The following is a 14,789-nucleotide window of genomic DNA, read 5'->3' on the forward strand; positions in this document are numbered from 1 at the left end:
ATTAAACCACCCCAATAGCGTGTTTGTTAATTTGCACGTGGCAGCCTGTCCTCTCAGTCCAGCGATCTGCTCGGTGGCTTCACCTCACGAAGGGAGTCACAGGGCTCGGGTGCGTGGCCGTTGGACAGAAGAGCCGGCTTCCCTTCCGCTTCGCTCTGCAAATCCAGTAGTGTTGGGGGAATTTCAGGAAGCACATTCAGTTGCTTTAATGACCCTCCCGCTGGCGAAGCTCTCACCAAATTAAGGTTGTTAAGCTCTGAGGGCTTTGCTACTGCTTGTGAAGAGCCTGCAAAAAAACCCCAAACAACAGTGTGGTGAGTTGCTGCTCAGCCTGCCAGCGCTCCTCGTGAAACCAGCCCGTTAAAAAAGCTGAGGGGAGAGAAGCAGCCACTGCTGGAAGCTGGACAGTGTTAGATTGCATCTGGGGAGAGAGAGACACCCCCAAGGAATCACGTACCCTGTGTGTCCGCAAGCAGCGGGCTGGTGGTGCCCGCAGCTCCTATTCTGTCATGGTTGCTGGGGTAGCGGGTGCCGTCTGCTTCCACCCTCGTGCCGCTGGCAATCCCGTTGCATGGCTGAGGCTGCAGAAGGCTGGTGCCTGCACCCCGCTTCCTGCTTCGTTCCTTGCTGCTCAGCGTGTTTGGGTAGGTACTATCCACAGTCTTGAGGCTCTCGGAGTAGTACTCCGGCTCCGTGGGGTAGATGTGGACGTTCATGCTGTCCGTGCTGCCGCTGCAGTCCGCGCACACCACGGGCAGGCCGTAGCCTTTCGGGGAGGAAGGGAAAACAGCAAAAGATCAACCAGCTGGAAGGCGTCAGCGGCTTCCAGAAAGGAAAAGGCAGCTCTGTTTAGTTCATGCGTCCCTCAGCACTGTAGGGATCTCTCACTAAATAATATGGATGTTTCTTGGGTTTATACAGGGCTAGTAAATACCTGAGTTTTCCAGAACTCTCTATCACCAAAGGTAGTTCTAGTTAATACCTTTAGCTGGTTGTGGGGTTTTTTTTTATTCAAAAAAGTGGTGATTTTCCTTCTTTTTCTTTTAATAAACTGTTCATTTATTTCCTTTTCCAGACTTTCCAGTCAGGGTAGAAATACAAAGTGGAACTTTTCCTGCACCTGCTTTAAAACACCAAGTTACTTTTCTTAATTTTGTGCTGCTGCTTTACAGGAATCACAGTCAACTCCTATTGTTAATCTCAAGATCCATTATTACTGTTAGTGGTAATAACAGATGAGCAGAATTCAAAGAAGCAGGCAGGAAGGAATTTCTAAATGTTGAAAGTTAATTTCCTTAGTGCACTCAACAACTTTCCATTACTAAACTTCACAGTTTCTCCTGGAGATAAGACTCATTTCACTGGCTGTTCTTCTGTGGATGTTACTAAAATTAGAAAAGTATGAGTGTAACGCCCAAAAAATTGTCAAAGAGCAGATGTAGTTGTAGTACCCAAAACAACCTTTAAATTTTGAAAATAAAAAACCCAAGCTGAGCTTTGAAGTTGACAGCCCCCTTTAAAGACCACGAAAAGTTTTAACACCTTCAGTTTGTAAGTGCTCTCACATGATTTTAGGAATAGCTCAAATCAAAATACCGATCAGCCAGCTGCAAGAACGGTGACTGCAAGCTTTAGTCTGCCTCTTTCCAACGGTTCCTCGAATTCCAGCTATCCAGGCTTGTTAGAAGATCAAAGCAAAGCAGGAGAAAGTAAATTTACTGTGCTCACACCTGAAAATCATTCTGGGCTTTTTTCTTCCGAGGCTAACAATTTCTTGTCTAACTTGGGGGGCTTTGTGATCTGTACAAACACAAAATACCTTTCCAGATTAATGGGCGTTGTACCTGTCTTATCTGGAACCAGCATTCCGTCAGCCACGTCCTCGGTTTTCCAAGTGTCTTTATTATAGCCGAGGCACAGCTTGGGCTGTCTGCAGCCTGCAGTGGGAGCTTCAGCATCTGCACACCTTCCAGCATCAGCCTGACACATACCTGTAACAAACACACCGGCTGGTTAAAAGATTACAACCATCTGCTCTCGGTTAAACGACGCGTCAAGTCTTCATTTCTACTGCAAAAGCTGCAAAAAGGAGGAAAAAATAGCAACGGACGTAACAGGTGATTTTAAGCTAAAGTTTAATGGAGTAAGTGCTGTACGATCTCAGAGGAATCTTAGTTCAGAATGTTTAACTTTTCCTTCCTAACGTGCTGTGTGTAAGTGCTGTAAAACCCCAACATTTAATTTCTAAGCCTGAAGGCAGGGACAGGCAATGCTAATGTATTTTCTAGTAGAGCTTAACTACGGGTAACTCTGGTGCCAAAAAACTAATCCAAAATTAGCAAAAGAAAAAAAATAAAGTCCTTAGGGCCTGGCTGAGCAGTTTCTGAAGGAGTCTGCTTGTATGAACATTTATTACTGGGAGAGGAGAGCTCTGTGAAGTGAAAGATCCTTTTTCTGCACAAACACAGTAGCTAGAGAATTACATTATGGAGATCTTTCAGATAACTCCCAGCAAGCACAGAAGTACTTTTGTATTGTGATTTCTACCTCCTTCTATCAAGTTCAGATACAGCACTACTAAAAAAATAATTCGCCATGTTCTCACCGTTGCTGTCGATGTGCCCGTTGGGCTGGGGGTTATCTACTCGGACGATGGCGTCCTGACGGTCAGAAAGAGTCCCCTGGGAGGACAAGTAGCTCGGCACGTCGGGAGGCACAATAGTCTCATCTAGAGCAATGGGAGCAGAGAAATGTCAGTTCTCGGGAAGATCTAAAGGCTTCTGTTTTCACAGGCATGTAAAATCACGTTCGCAAGAGGGATGTGGGACCAGATCTGTAACTGGTATTTTCTGTAGATGCAACAGAAGCTCAACTGCCTAAATACTCCATTCCCCTCAGAAGCCTCACTCCTGATTTTTCAAAGCTTAAAGCTGTGACAGAACGCGCTGGTAAAGCCACTGCAGGTGCTGGCATTTGGCACGCTCGGGACAAGGTAGGTGGAGGTGGAACTGTCTCCTCAGAACAAGCGAATCCCGTGCAATTCAGAGCACCTCATTCGACTCAAGTCCTGTGTCCCCCAAAGCGATGAGTCTTTTAGACTTCTGGAGAACAGAGCCAGCAGGCAAATCTGGAGAACAGAGCTGGCAGGTAAATCTAAGCCCCTGAGCTATCCTTGGCTTCCTCTGTTTTGTATCAGGCAATTTCAGTTTCCCTTGTCAAACAAAATGAAGTGAAACTCAGGCTGTGCTAGGCACAAAGCCCTGGATTTTCAGGACTGAGAAGGAGGAGAAAAAAATCCCACTGACCATCATGCTGGTCATACGGCACCCGAGACTCCCTACCCAGCCTGCGTCTTTAAATTCCTGTGTCGTGGTACATCTAAAGCCAAGCGTAACACAGGAAGGGTGCAAATCCCATTAGGGAAGGGAAGTCTTGGGCTGGTTCTTCCATACTGCTGTTTGGAGGCTGCATACCGTTAATGGCAAGAGGGTTTATTCTCACTGCAACACTTATTTCGGCACCAAATTATGCCCTTTGAGTACCAGGAGGAAGCAACAAACACTACTTCTTCTCGTAACAAGTGAGGGATGCCTCTCATCCACAGGGCTACAAAAGCTCTTACAGGCAACATGGAAAAAAGAGATTCCAGCTTCTAAGTGTAATTTTTCAAGTTCTGAATACAAAGTCTTTGAAAATACAGATTCCCAAGAAGTAAGACAGGCTCCCAGCGTCATGGACAGACCCAGACTGTCTCTAGAGTTATCACTTATGGTCACGGAAAATCAAAGCAACAAAGCAAAGGCTGGAACTACTGCCAAGTGGAAAAGACCTTTCTGAAGAGCAAGCCGAGGGGAGAAAAACAGCTCTGAACAAGCTTCAACAGCAAGCGAGAGCTGGTTCCAGCTTTGTGAGCCAAGAGAACTGCCGCGATAAGCCAACTGCTTTTCCAGTGTGACTGTGAGAGGCTACGGGCTGTGCCAGTTCAGCCTCGGCGGAAACAAGGACAGCACAAAAGGCGAGAGGAAGACTTGGCAGGACACGAGAGCTACCTGTGTTGGTGACGCTGTATTCTTCACTCTTCTTCCTGGTTTGGTAGATGATGCAGACCCAGACCAGCGACGTCAGCACGATGCTGCACACCACAGCGATGGTGATGATGCCCACGGTGGTTCGGTCCTTCCTACAGCCCAGAGACTGCAGGATGCTCACGTGGCTGTGCGCGCGCTCCGTCCCCAGGGTGTTGGACATTTCGCAGGTGTACTTCCCAGCATCCTCCAAGACTACGTTCCTAATGATCAGCAGCTGGTTGCCCGAGGTAAAGTGATGCCTTTCTGTGACAATCAGGGGCTGGTCGCCTTTCAGCCAGGTAATGCGGGGAGGTGGGTTCCCCGTAGCTTTGCACTGGAGAGCCACAGTCTCACCTACGGATGCCACGTGGTCCTCCAGTGGGTGAATCAAAGCTGGTGTCTCTGCAGGAGAATAAACACGGAAATTAATTCTTGGGAGACAGTGCCACAACAAATTTCTTCTAATGGTCCTGCAGACAAATAGAGAATTACAGAATTGTTTAGGTTGGAAAAGACCTTTAAGACCATGAAGTCCAACCAATGCCACGTCCACGACTAAAACACAGAAACACCCTGTGCAGCCACGTGCCCAGGAGCACGGCAGCTGCCAACCACAGCAGGTCAACAATCACAACCAAGGCCCTCCCATAACCGGTTGGTGTTGGTCTTCCCAACAAAGAAACCCCCAAAGACAAGGGGCAAACAGCTGACACATACAAATTATTCCATAGAGGAAGAGAAATGGAGTGAAATTTCCTTTTGAAGTAATTTTCCCAGATGGTAAATCGGGTGGTTGGAGGGGATTCCTCAGCACAAGAGGAAATGCGACTTATGGCTCCTTCTCTTAATTAGCAGGGTAGTTTTCATTAGTTAACTACAATGTAAAAGAATGAAGCAAGACTAATGCAGAGCACTGCCTCTTCATCCCTTTTCTGTACATGCAACTGCTGAGGAGCTGCTTCCCTTCCGGTTCCCACTTCCAGACCACTTGGGTCTCCAGGGGCATGAACGCATCTTACCCAGCACAGTCAGGGTGGCATTTGCAAGCACAGACCCCGCTGAGTTCTGTGCCGTGCAGCTGTAGACACCCATGTCTTCTATCTTCACATCCGTGATGAAGAAGACGTCGTCGTCGGGCATGACGTGCATGCGGCGCTCTCGGGCCGCGGGGAAGTCCGTGCCCCCGTCTTTCTGCCAGGCGATCTGTGGGGTGGGGTGTCCTTCGGCTGCACACTCCAGCCGCACTGTCGTCCCCGTCCGGCTGGTGATGTCATGGGGAGTTTTGATAAACGAGGGCAACACTGATGAAGAAAAACAAGAAAAAAGGAGATGAGCAATTCCATGGGGAAAACACTGTCTGCTGGGCAGTTCAACCGTCAAAGGCAAGAGGATGGCGAGCTGCTTTTGCAGGACGTATGTAAACTGCTGGGAACTAACTCTGCGTTTCCACAGCACATACCTGTGTGTGAGGTTCAAGAGCCCCTGGCTCGGGAACATTAGAGCTGGGATCAAAGCTAATTTTCTTTTGCAATTCACCTGAAAAGAAACCCTCTTATCTCACCTACAGAGAGCTTTCAGTCACTACAGTCCCTCCTCTTTGTATCCTTTTGTATTTTTGTTTTCATTTGCCCAATTCATTGAGCAAAGTTTCTACCAGAACAGTCCAAGAGAGGCAGCTAAACCTGTTATGAATATGCTGAAGTGCTTGGCTGGGTGGCATCCAGCCTCACAAGCCTGGCCTGCGCTCCTCACGTGGCATTTCTCAGCATCCGCTGAGATGCAAGCAGCTGGTGTGAATCGGTTAGGAGCTCCTCACCATGAGGACTAAGTCCCAGAGAATTGTGCAAGCTCAGGCTGAGGAAAAGAACAAGAAAGCAGCTTCCTACTCACCATTAACGGTGAGTCGGGCCTTGTTGGAGTAGGTGGAGCCGAAGTGGTTGGTGATGATACACTGGTAACGCCCTTCGTGGGTGAAGGTGACGTGCCGGAGGTGCAGGATGGTGGTGTACTCCATCACTTGGCCATCCTTTGCCCGCACATGGGCAAAGTTCTCAATCTCAGCGTCATACAGCATCTCGTTGTCTTTTTTCCATGCAAATATCATGGAAGAGCTGCTACTGCTGGCGGCCGAGCAAGTGAAGCGGATGTCCTTCCCAAGGACGGCCACTGTCGTCTCGGGCTGGATGATGATCTGTGGCTTGGGGAAATCATCTAGGAGAAACCAGCAGGCACAGTCAGTTGTGGACTACAAGGAAATACCAGAGCAAGCAAAGAGACGCAATGAAAGATGAGCAGGGCGTAGGTAAAAGGCATTATTGCACATCTGCTCTTTTGTCCGCACCAGGAAAGCAGCGTGCTCTTGCAAAGCACTCCACCATCAAGACTGGCACTGTGGTGCAGATGTGACGCACACGACTCCACTGAATGGCTGGTCCACACGACTCTCACTCCTCTGGTTCCTTCTGTAACTGGTGGACTGAGACGGTCACTCAGTGACCACAAACACCTACAAGAGCCTACCTCTCTTCACCGAGCTGAACCTCTCCACTGAGCTGAACCTCGGGCAGCTACTACAGTCTAAAGAAAATATCCTCCTTTGTACAACTCATGCAGCAGTACTGAATTTCAGACTTTACCTCCAACCCTGCATTAGTAGGAGTGGAAAGCAGGAGGACACTTAACGGGCTGCAAATGCCACCTCTGGGGACAAAGCTCACGAGCAAGGTGACTGCAGCACGCACCACCAAAGCAGATGCAGCCGTATTTGCTTGTCACCCGTCTGGGGTGGAAAGCTTTGCATGCTCTCTGCCCTCAAGACTGTTGGTTTTAGCAAGATTCCAAGCAGATTCATTTATTAGATTTCTACAAATGGTGTAATTTAATATTTGACTAAGGTTTAATTAAAAAGCCAGGCCTCTGGAACCATGAGCACTAGTGCCTGGAGGACTTGGCAGGCACAGGAGAAGCAAAGCTGTCTTCGCTTTGTGATGTTGCTGTGGGGATGGAGCCTTCGTGATCTCTTCTTCCAGATGAACACAGTGAGCCTCCCAGGCTTGCTCAGACAGGGGCCACCTAGGGAGAGCCCAACCACTCTGGGATCGAGAGGGACATGGGACAGCAGCAGGAACAAAGCTTTTCCTCTGCATTCAACGCAAGCCATGCATTCAACTTGGTTAAACAGTGTTTTCAAAAGCTCCGTTTTCCTTCATCAAACAGCCATGTGCAGCCCTGCCCAGGATTCACACTGGTTGGCTCCACAGCACAGAGTTTGGCTCACCAAACCAGGCCTTCATTTTGCCCAAAAGCTGCATGTATGAGCCTCCTCTGATCATTTACTCTTTTTTCAGGAGGTAGCAGACGTTTATGTATGCTGGGTATTAAGTAAAGCTGCTCTGCAACCACAGCTGAGGTGCAGTGTTTGGGTGGGTTGGCCATCAGTTGGTTCACATATAATGCCTTACTGACCCCAAAAATGTAACTGTAATGGAGAAATTCCTGTCTGCTTTTTTTTTTTTAACCCTTTGTTAGTTCCAAGAGGGAGAAATGATGACTGAAGAACAGAAAGTCACAGAAGAAGCTCAGAAGACTGCAGAGTGAAAAAAATTATAGCTGCAGTCTTGGTAGTTTCAAACCAAGCAGACTGGTGAAGTCTCTGTACAGGCCATCTGGAACTGGATCAGGCATTAGTCCCGTTTGATTTAATACTCAGGGAGCCCTGTAAGGAATACACTAGATGCCAGTAATACGCTGTGTGGTTTTGGTGGGAAATAAATTGTAGCCAATGACAAATTTTTAAAATGCAGGCTTGGGCTTCCTTTGATCCCACTGAATAACAAAACAAAACAGAAACCCTCTCATAATAACATGCTGGTAGTCAAAGAAAACGTTTCCCAAGTGAGTCCTACCCTTCGTACAACCTCAAAACACACAGGGCAAGACTTACCACACACAAAATTTTCTGGCAGGATGGCAAAAATGCTCTTGCTTTTTAGTGACTCAGGATGGGCGCAGGTGGCCACCACAAAGGACTGCAGCTCCTTCTCGACTAACCACTGGGGCAACCATTTCAGCTGGCAATCGCAGAGGAAGCTGTCGCTGTTCACGTGGCTGCAGGGAAACAAAACCAACACGAGCCTGCTGTGAGTCCCGCACGGAGAGAAGGCTGGAAAGCTCACAGCCCTTTCATGTCAGACACATTCCTCCCTCTCACCCCAGCATGAGTGGAAGGGGAAAAAAACAACCAAACACTGCAGGGTTGTCCTTGAGGCATGAATGATGTTAAATACGTAACACATTTTAACAGCATTTCATCTTCACATAGAGCAACCCACTCCTGTACTCCAGTGACACTCTCTAGCATCTTGTATTTATTAACTGGCTTCCAGTGATTCCCAGGAACAGAGGAGCAATACCATCCCTGGCTTAAGTGAGAGAAACCAAGGCAGGTCATCTCCAAAGGAGACAGTCCGTCCCGCTCCCGTTGCTCATATCTAATGTCTCCCTCTGTGGTTTGAGCATCTGTGGTAGGGACGGAATTCAGGACTTCACTGCTGAACAGTGAGACGATGTCACATTCCCACTTTAAGACGTTGAGTTCCCTCAGTGGCCAACACCAGAGGAGTAAGTGGAAGGCCCGGGCCTGCCCCTGTTTGCACACCAGCATCCCCAGGGTTAAGAGGTGCAGCCGCTGTTGTGTTTACTGATTAACAGAAGTAGTGGAAGAGAAATGACCAAAGGCATTTGTGTAAACCCAATACAAATAGTAACTAGTTTGGAAAGCAAAACGCAAAAAACATTTCTCAGTATCCTAACAGTAACTTAGCACCTTCTGTTAAGAAAAGAGCTGTGATGAAGGGGCAAATAAAAGGGAGGCATCAGGATTTATGTATATAAAATATATAATGCATTCTGCGGGTCTATGTGCCCTATGTGAAAGTCACCTTCTTCACAGTATAAAGGTGCCCTCACAGTATCTGGGATCCCACAGGCTCTTCTCTACTAAGATCAATCTTTTGCTTCAATGTCGTTTCAAGAGCCAGTGCAAAAGGTGGATAAACAAATGATGGACATGTCACCTTTATCTTAATGCATTCCCCAGTCGCTGGTATTACATGTCATTACTAACAATGACCATCTGATTTCCATTTCCAACGTCAGGAAGAACAATCTGAATCTGCCCAAATACCACATAAGTGATTTCTTGTTCCACGGACGTTGCACTACTGCAGAGTGCAGCAATGCACTGACAGCAGATTAAATATTTATGGAGAAGAAAAGGAAACCAGGCAAAACTGGAAACAGTGTCTGATAACAGTGCAAAGCCCCAGCATGGAGCACAAGCAGCAGCTCTGATAACACATCCCTATTTTTACATCAGAAGGCTGGATGACAAGTGCATCCAGTTCAGCTTATCACTGAAATGTCAGTACTGTACGCAACTCCTAAACACAGGTACAGCAAAGGAGCAGACAGGCCACTGGGAATTAAATCAGTGGCAGTGTGAGAAGGAGAGATGGCTGACAGCACCAGGACTGGACTTCCTGAGCAGAAATGAATAATTGCACAGATGCAAATCTGCTGGAAGAACCCGTTCCAATGATCTAATTTTACTCGCTATTACATGCAAGATGTTCCCTTGACATCTACTCATGTGTAACAATACCCTACAGAGGAGGACAGAGGGGAGGAGGAGATGAATGGTAATGCAGGTAACGCCTCATTGGAAACAACGTGCTATTTCTCACGTCCAGGGCAAGAAGGATCCTGCTTCCTTAATGGTGTGTACAGTCTGGTTACTTACAGCTGCCGCAGGCTCTTCATCTTAGCAAAAGCATCGGCTTGAATTGAGCGGATGGCGTTATCCCCAAGGTTCCTGCAACGTGAACAGAAAAGATGCTACAGCTGTGACCGAGTCTCTCCGTATTCAAGCAATGACTCCAGTAGCAGGTGATCTGGTAGCTCCTTGTTAAGGCCAGATGTACTTGCAGCTCACAGAAATGGTTTTCCACAAAACACTTTAATACTGAGCAAGCAATGTTGAAAAATAGTCAACCAACAAAAATTACAGGAATAAATCACTAAGTCATCTCACACTCCATCTTCTCACTATACTTTCTCAGTCTCAGCTACCTCAGCTCAGAAATTCCTCAGCCCCCTCAATAACCAAAGACAGTCAGGAATGTCATATCGCAGGCGAGACCTTCAGCAAACATCAAGAAAGCAAACACTTGCACTAAACGGCATCTAAGAAGTTATTTGAAAGTGATTCTGGGAGGATACTGTTGTGTTCGAAAAACACTGTAATGTTTCCAAGCTTTAAAGCTTCCTTCCTAACTATTGCTGATTAAAAAAACCTCATTTGTCCTCTGGAAAAGGACAGCGTCAGATTTAAGGCTCAAGTTCACCTAGGACAAACCAGCCAATAACATCTAGAGCAAAATCACATAGACTTGTCTTAATTCAGAGAGGAAGTTATTCATGAATCACTGCTGCAGTCATCAGCCCTGGGACACAGGAAAAAAAAAATTACATAGTGGCAGCCAAAATTTGCTTCTTGCAAATTGCTCTGAGGCAGTTGTGCTGAATGAGGATGTTTGGTGCCTGCCCCGTTAGCAGTCATTTGCAACGTGTGTCACTGCCAGAGCCTAGATTTAGGAGGAAGCTGGGGAAAGGGAGGAGGAGAGAGGGCTATATCCGAAATAGCATATTTTTCATTGCAAACAGCCTGCAAAGAAGCAATGTTCAAGTCAAGGCGGTATTTATCCAAGAACAAATCAAAAAATTAAGAGCATGCAGATTTGCCATATGTTCTATAACTTTGTTCCTGGCACAAAAAAAGGCCAAAGTTGAGGCAGACTTATAATGAGAAGGAAGCAGGTGGCCCCCACAAATGGACTGGCTTCTCAGTTTACAAAGACGCTATTAAATTGCTAGCAGATCTCTCAAGCAGCTACTTTTGGCAGACCCCCCTTCCCAAACTCTGAGGCATGGTGGGTTACTCACAGGTGCTCCAGGGCCTCCAACCCTGAGAATGCTTTCTTGGCCACCGACTTGATCTTGTTTCCAAACAGAGTTCTGCAGTTTCCAAACATCCAGTGCCAGATAAACAGAAAGAAAATGGGAGGGGGAGCAGAAAAAGAAGGAACACAATTAGTGTGGCTTTATCTGATATACGCGCTCAGTGTAAGTCCTTGGAAATGTGAACCGCACGGAGATTAAGAGGGCTGAAGTACACTCGCTTTCCTGCACCTGAAATTAAATCCTTTTATCTGTATTCGAATTTAATAGTGATGATAGCACAAAAGGGAATGTGTGATACCACGTAAAAAAGGCAGGTTTGCTCCAGTGCTTGGAAACCAGCTTGCTGAGTAACAGAAGGTCCTCTCTATTCTTTGCAGGCTTGGCTGTGGACAGGATTAAAGGCAATGACAGTTTAACAAGATCTCGGTCTCTCTCTGCAACACTTTTCATTTCTGACTTCTTCCCAGATAGCGAAGGAGAGGTAATTCCTTCACTGCCTGGCCTGAATGGACAGACATCCCCGCACAAGCGCCGAGGGCTGTCTCATGGCAGCACGTTCACACAGCAGCTCAGTGAAGCGACTGCTAACTTCCTTCCTTGGCTTCTTACAAACACAACAGCAAAGTAATACAACGTGATAAATAATAGCCAAGTGGTAACTTTGAGAGACAAAAGGAGAAAAGGTAACGTACAGAGCTGAGGAGTGCGCTTGCTTGTGTCTGCGAGCAGAGAGCGTCCCTGTGGAGCAGCAGCCAGCTGCTATCTGCAGGGTAACAGTTGGCTATAAATACTGACCAGTGGCGATGGGTCAGGGGCAAGGTTCATGCACAAGGGATAGTCTCCTCGCCTGTTTTAATAAAACATCAACCAGTGACACTAATCAGGAACTGCCTTCCTTCCCCTGAGTTCTCTCTGCCTAAGGCTTATCTTCCAGGTGCGTCTTTTATCAGCGCCTGCTTCACGCGGCATCCGACGCAAGTCATCACAAACACCTCACGTGGGAAAGTGGCGCTTCTGGTGCCACGTGTGAGCTTTCCTTCGACACAGGGTGCCACCTATAACTGCGCACTAATGGGCTCTGAAGCTACGATGGCCCCACTGCTTGCTACTGGCTGGGGAAAGGAGGCTGGGGTACAAGACAGCACTTGCAGGCACTACACAAGCAAATCCATCTGCAGGAGCTTGTCAAGGCTTTCCACAAAGCACCTTCAGATGTCTGGGAAACTCAGTGTCTCAGCACTGGCACCCAGAAAGCCCAGTTTGTGGATGAAGCAGTGGATCCCACAATGGGTAGAAGGGGCTCATTGCACTGTTGGGCCAGCAAGGACTGAGACTTTATCTCAATGTGCCCTTGTAGCCTGTTGTCTCTGGAGGGAATTTGGGTGCCTGCCACTGGGCAATGCTATGACCCTGAGCAGGTCCTCACAAAACCAATCACCCTGATGGTGGTATTGCCCGATGAACTACCACTCTAATTCCTGAGGAGACAGAAAGGCTCGCTACTGCCAGCTCCGTACAAAAGGTCCATGGCCCCAGAATCACAAATCTTGCCATTCGAGAGCAAAACAGAACCAAAAGCTTCAGTCACCTCCCAGCCTCCATAGCGAGACACGCACTTGAAGTCCTTTCTTACAGGCAGAGTTAACTCGGTAGAAAACCACAGCTGAATTTTCAGAGCTGTGTCCCTTCATTATTTGATTTGTGGCATGAATAAAGACAGCTATCGCAGGCACGTTAGTGGCTCCAGATAGCTGCAACCTGTTTTACCGCCAGTCTCATTCCAAATACCTGCAGTGGGTTTTACTGAGCTCCTTGTTACAGCATCAAACCCAGGGTATCACAGGTTCTATTTATTGCATGAGAGCATGTGTGGCTTTTTGCTCTGGGTGAAATAACCCCAAGCACTAGAGAATGTGTGCAATCATGTGTGCTGTTACTTGGTTAAAAGGATGTTGTATTAATGAAGGCTTTGAAAAATCCATTAGAGTGATTAATATAGTAAATAATTTACTATATGCAAACTCTGGTCATATGGCTGCATCCACACACACAAACATCTGGAGCTATATTCCTAAGTATTGGTGTTATGCTGAGCTTGGGTTTGATAACTGGAGATTTCCATTTACTGTTTACAGTGGATCTTGGACTTTGAAAATTCAAGACGCTGATTCTATCTGTTTACTCATCTGTGCAGAGATAAGCAGCATGTCTGGGGATGCGAATACAGAGTGTATAGGCACGTACAATTTTATGGCTATATACCCAAGAAATACGTAGCGCATGGGTAAGACAGCCATGCCCCAGCAAACTCATCAAAATCATTACACCTTTCAAATTTCAACTAACCACTTGTCCAATTCTGGAATGGTTTGAACCCAGCAGCCCCACTCCAAGGGCCACGGCACGCCGGAAAGCACACGTGGCGGTACATAGCAACACCAGGAGCCTGCCCGCTGCGGCGGCGAAGCTCCTCTGCTGCCGGCAGAGCCAGGCGCGAGCGTGCTTTCCTGGCGATTGCATCAGCGTAATTACACGCCAGGCACACAATTCATTAGAAAGCTGCGTTTTCTCCTCCAGCCAGTTTTGCACCTGCAGGAAGATCTCAGTCACTGAGTGAGCCATCAAAAAAACGGTTACATTTAGCAGCTTGAATAATTAGGAAACTCCTTGTTCCCCAGTGATTCCACTGATGCTTTTTATGCTTTGGTGCTTCTCGACTCCCTCTTTCTTGAAGCAACATTTTAATTTAGGCCTGTGCTCTCCATCCTGGAGAGCTTCATATATAATTCAGAGAAGGCTAAAATGACTGGCCTCCCCACCTCTCAGTTTAACACCTTCATCTCAGTGAACAGCCCTCTTTGCACTAAATCCTTTCAGAGGCTAATCTGTGCCAGATCAAAGGGGAACAGCTTTTAAGGCAATCTCCACAGAGCTGAGGTGATTATTAATTCATTGGAAGGTCTCCTCTGAAGTGCCCATTTATTTTTTGTATGCTAATGCATTTAAAGCCAGTTGACGGTTTAAACACAGGCCGTAAATCATGCAGCAAAATGTTTGCTGGAAAGGCTGATGGTTTATTTACCAAAAAGTCCTGCCAGCAAGAATGATACTCAGTTCAGCCTTTGGTGAAATTACAAGTTGGAGATTTATGTGCTGACGAGCTAAAACAGACCTGAGTCGATCCCTTTAAAAGTAACGACTGAGAATTATCCCCAAAATGTCTCAAGAAATAATGAAATAATCTCATATTTGGAGTGTTTTTCCAGTCTTACGCTCTGACTGATAGCGAATGATCCCAGCAATCTGTCTGTCCCACAGCAGAATCGCTCTGTTAGGTAACTAAACCTCTCCTGCCTGCCTGAGACCCACCTAATTCACAGCCTGCTCCAGGCTACGAAAGTCGCCGCGATCCCTCGGACAAATCCCGGGCACGCGTCTTTCCCTGCGCTCGGCCAGACTCAGAGCTGGCCCAAGTTCAGGGGCAGCGGAAGAAAGCGGTCGACAACGTGAAAAGAAGATGCAAACCTGGCTTCTTGAGACTTGTGCAAGCCCTTGCAGCATCCTTTGCTGCCAGCAGACAAAACCGGCCGTCTTTTGAAATTGTTCCTTGTGCTGGATAATAAACATGAGATCGGGCCACGGCTACTTCACAGGAGTGCGACAGCTGCTCTCCCCAGAACTCTTTACCTCACTGCCGTCTCC

The 14,789-nt window shown here is 47.2% G+C and overlaps 1 protein-coding gene across 1 annotated transcript in view; it reads right to left on the minus strand.

The window, feature by feature from the left end:
- Positions 1-53: 53 nt before the first annotated feature.
- LRIG1 (leucine-rich repeats and immunoglobulin-like domains 1) overlaps positions 54-14,789 on the minus strand; it is a gene marked incomplete at its 5' end in the record, with an annotated part of 53,026 nt that continues 38,290 nt past the window's right edge. Inside the window, 10 exons of the mRNA XM_009868417.1 lie at positions 54-286; positions 458-766; positions 1,845-2,009; positions 2,606-2,728; positions 4,050-4,469; positions 5,087-5,368; positions 5,958-6,278; positions 8,011-8,174; positions 9,868-9,939; positions 11,070-11,141. Coding sequence (XP_009866719.1) covers positions 54-286; positions 458-766; positions 1,845-2,009; positions 2,606-2,728; positions 4,050-4,469; positions 5,087-5,368; positions 5,958-6,278; positions 8,011-8,174; positions 9,868-9,939; positions 11,070-11,141 — 2,161 coding nt within the window. The remainder of the gene's footprint in view (positions 287-457; positions 767-1,844; positions 2,010-2,605; positions 2,729-4,049; positions 4,470-5,086; positions 5,369-5,957; positions 6,279-8,010; positions 8,175-9,867; positions 9,940-11,069; positions 11,142-14,789) is intronic.

The sequence above is a fragment of the Apaloderma vittatum genome, unplaced genomic scaffold (assembly GCF_000703405.1).
Source record: "Apaloderma vittatum isolate BGI_N311 unplaced genomic scaffold, ASM70340v1 scaffold20584, whole genome shotgun sequence".
In the NCBI taxonomy this organism is placed as follows: Eukaryota; Metazoa; Chordata; class Aves; order Trogoniformes; family Trogonidae; genus Apaloderma; species Apaloderma vittatum.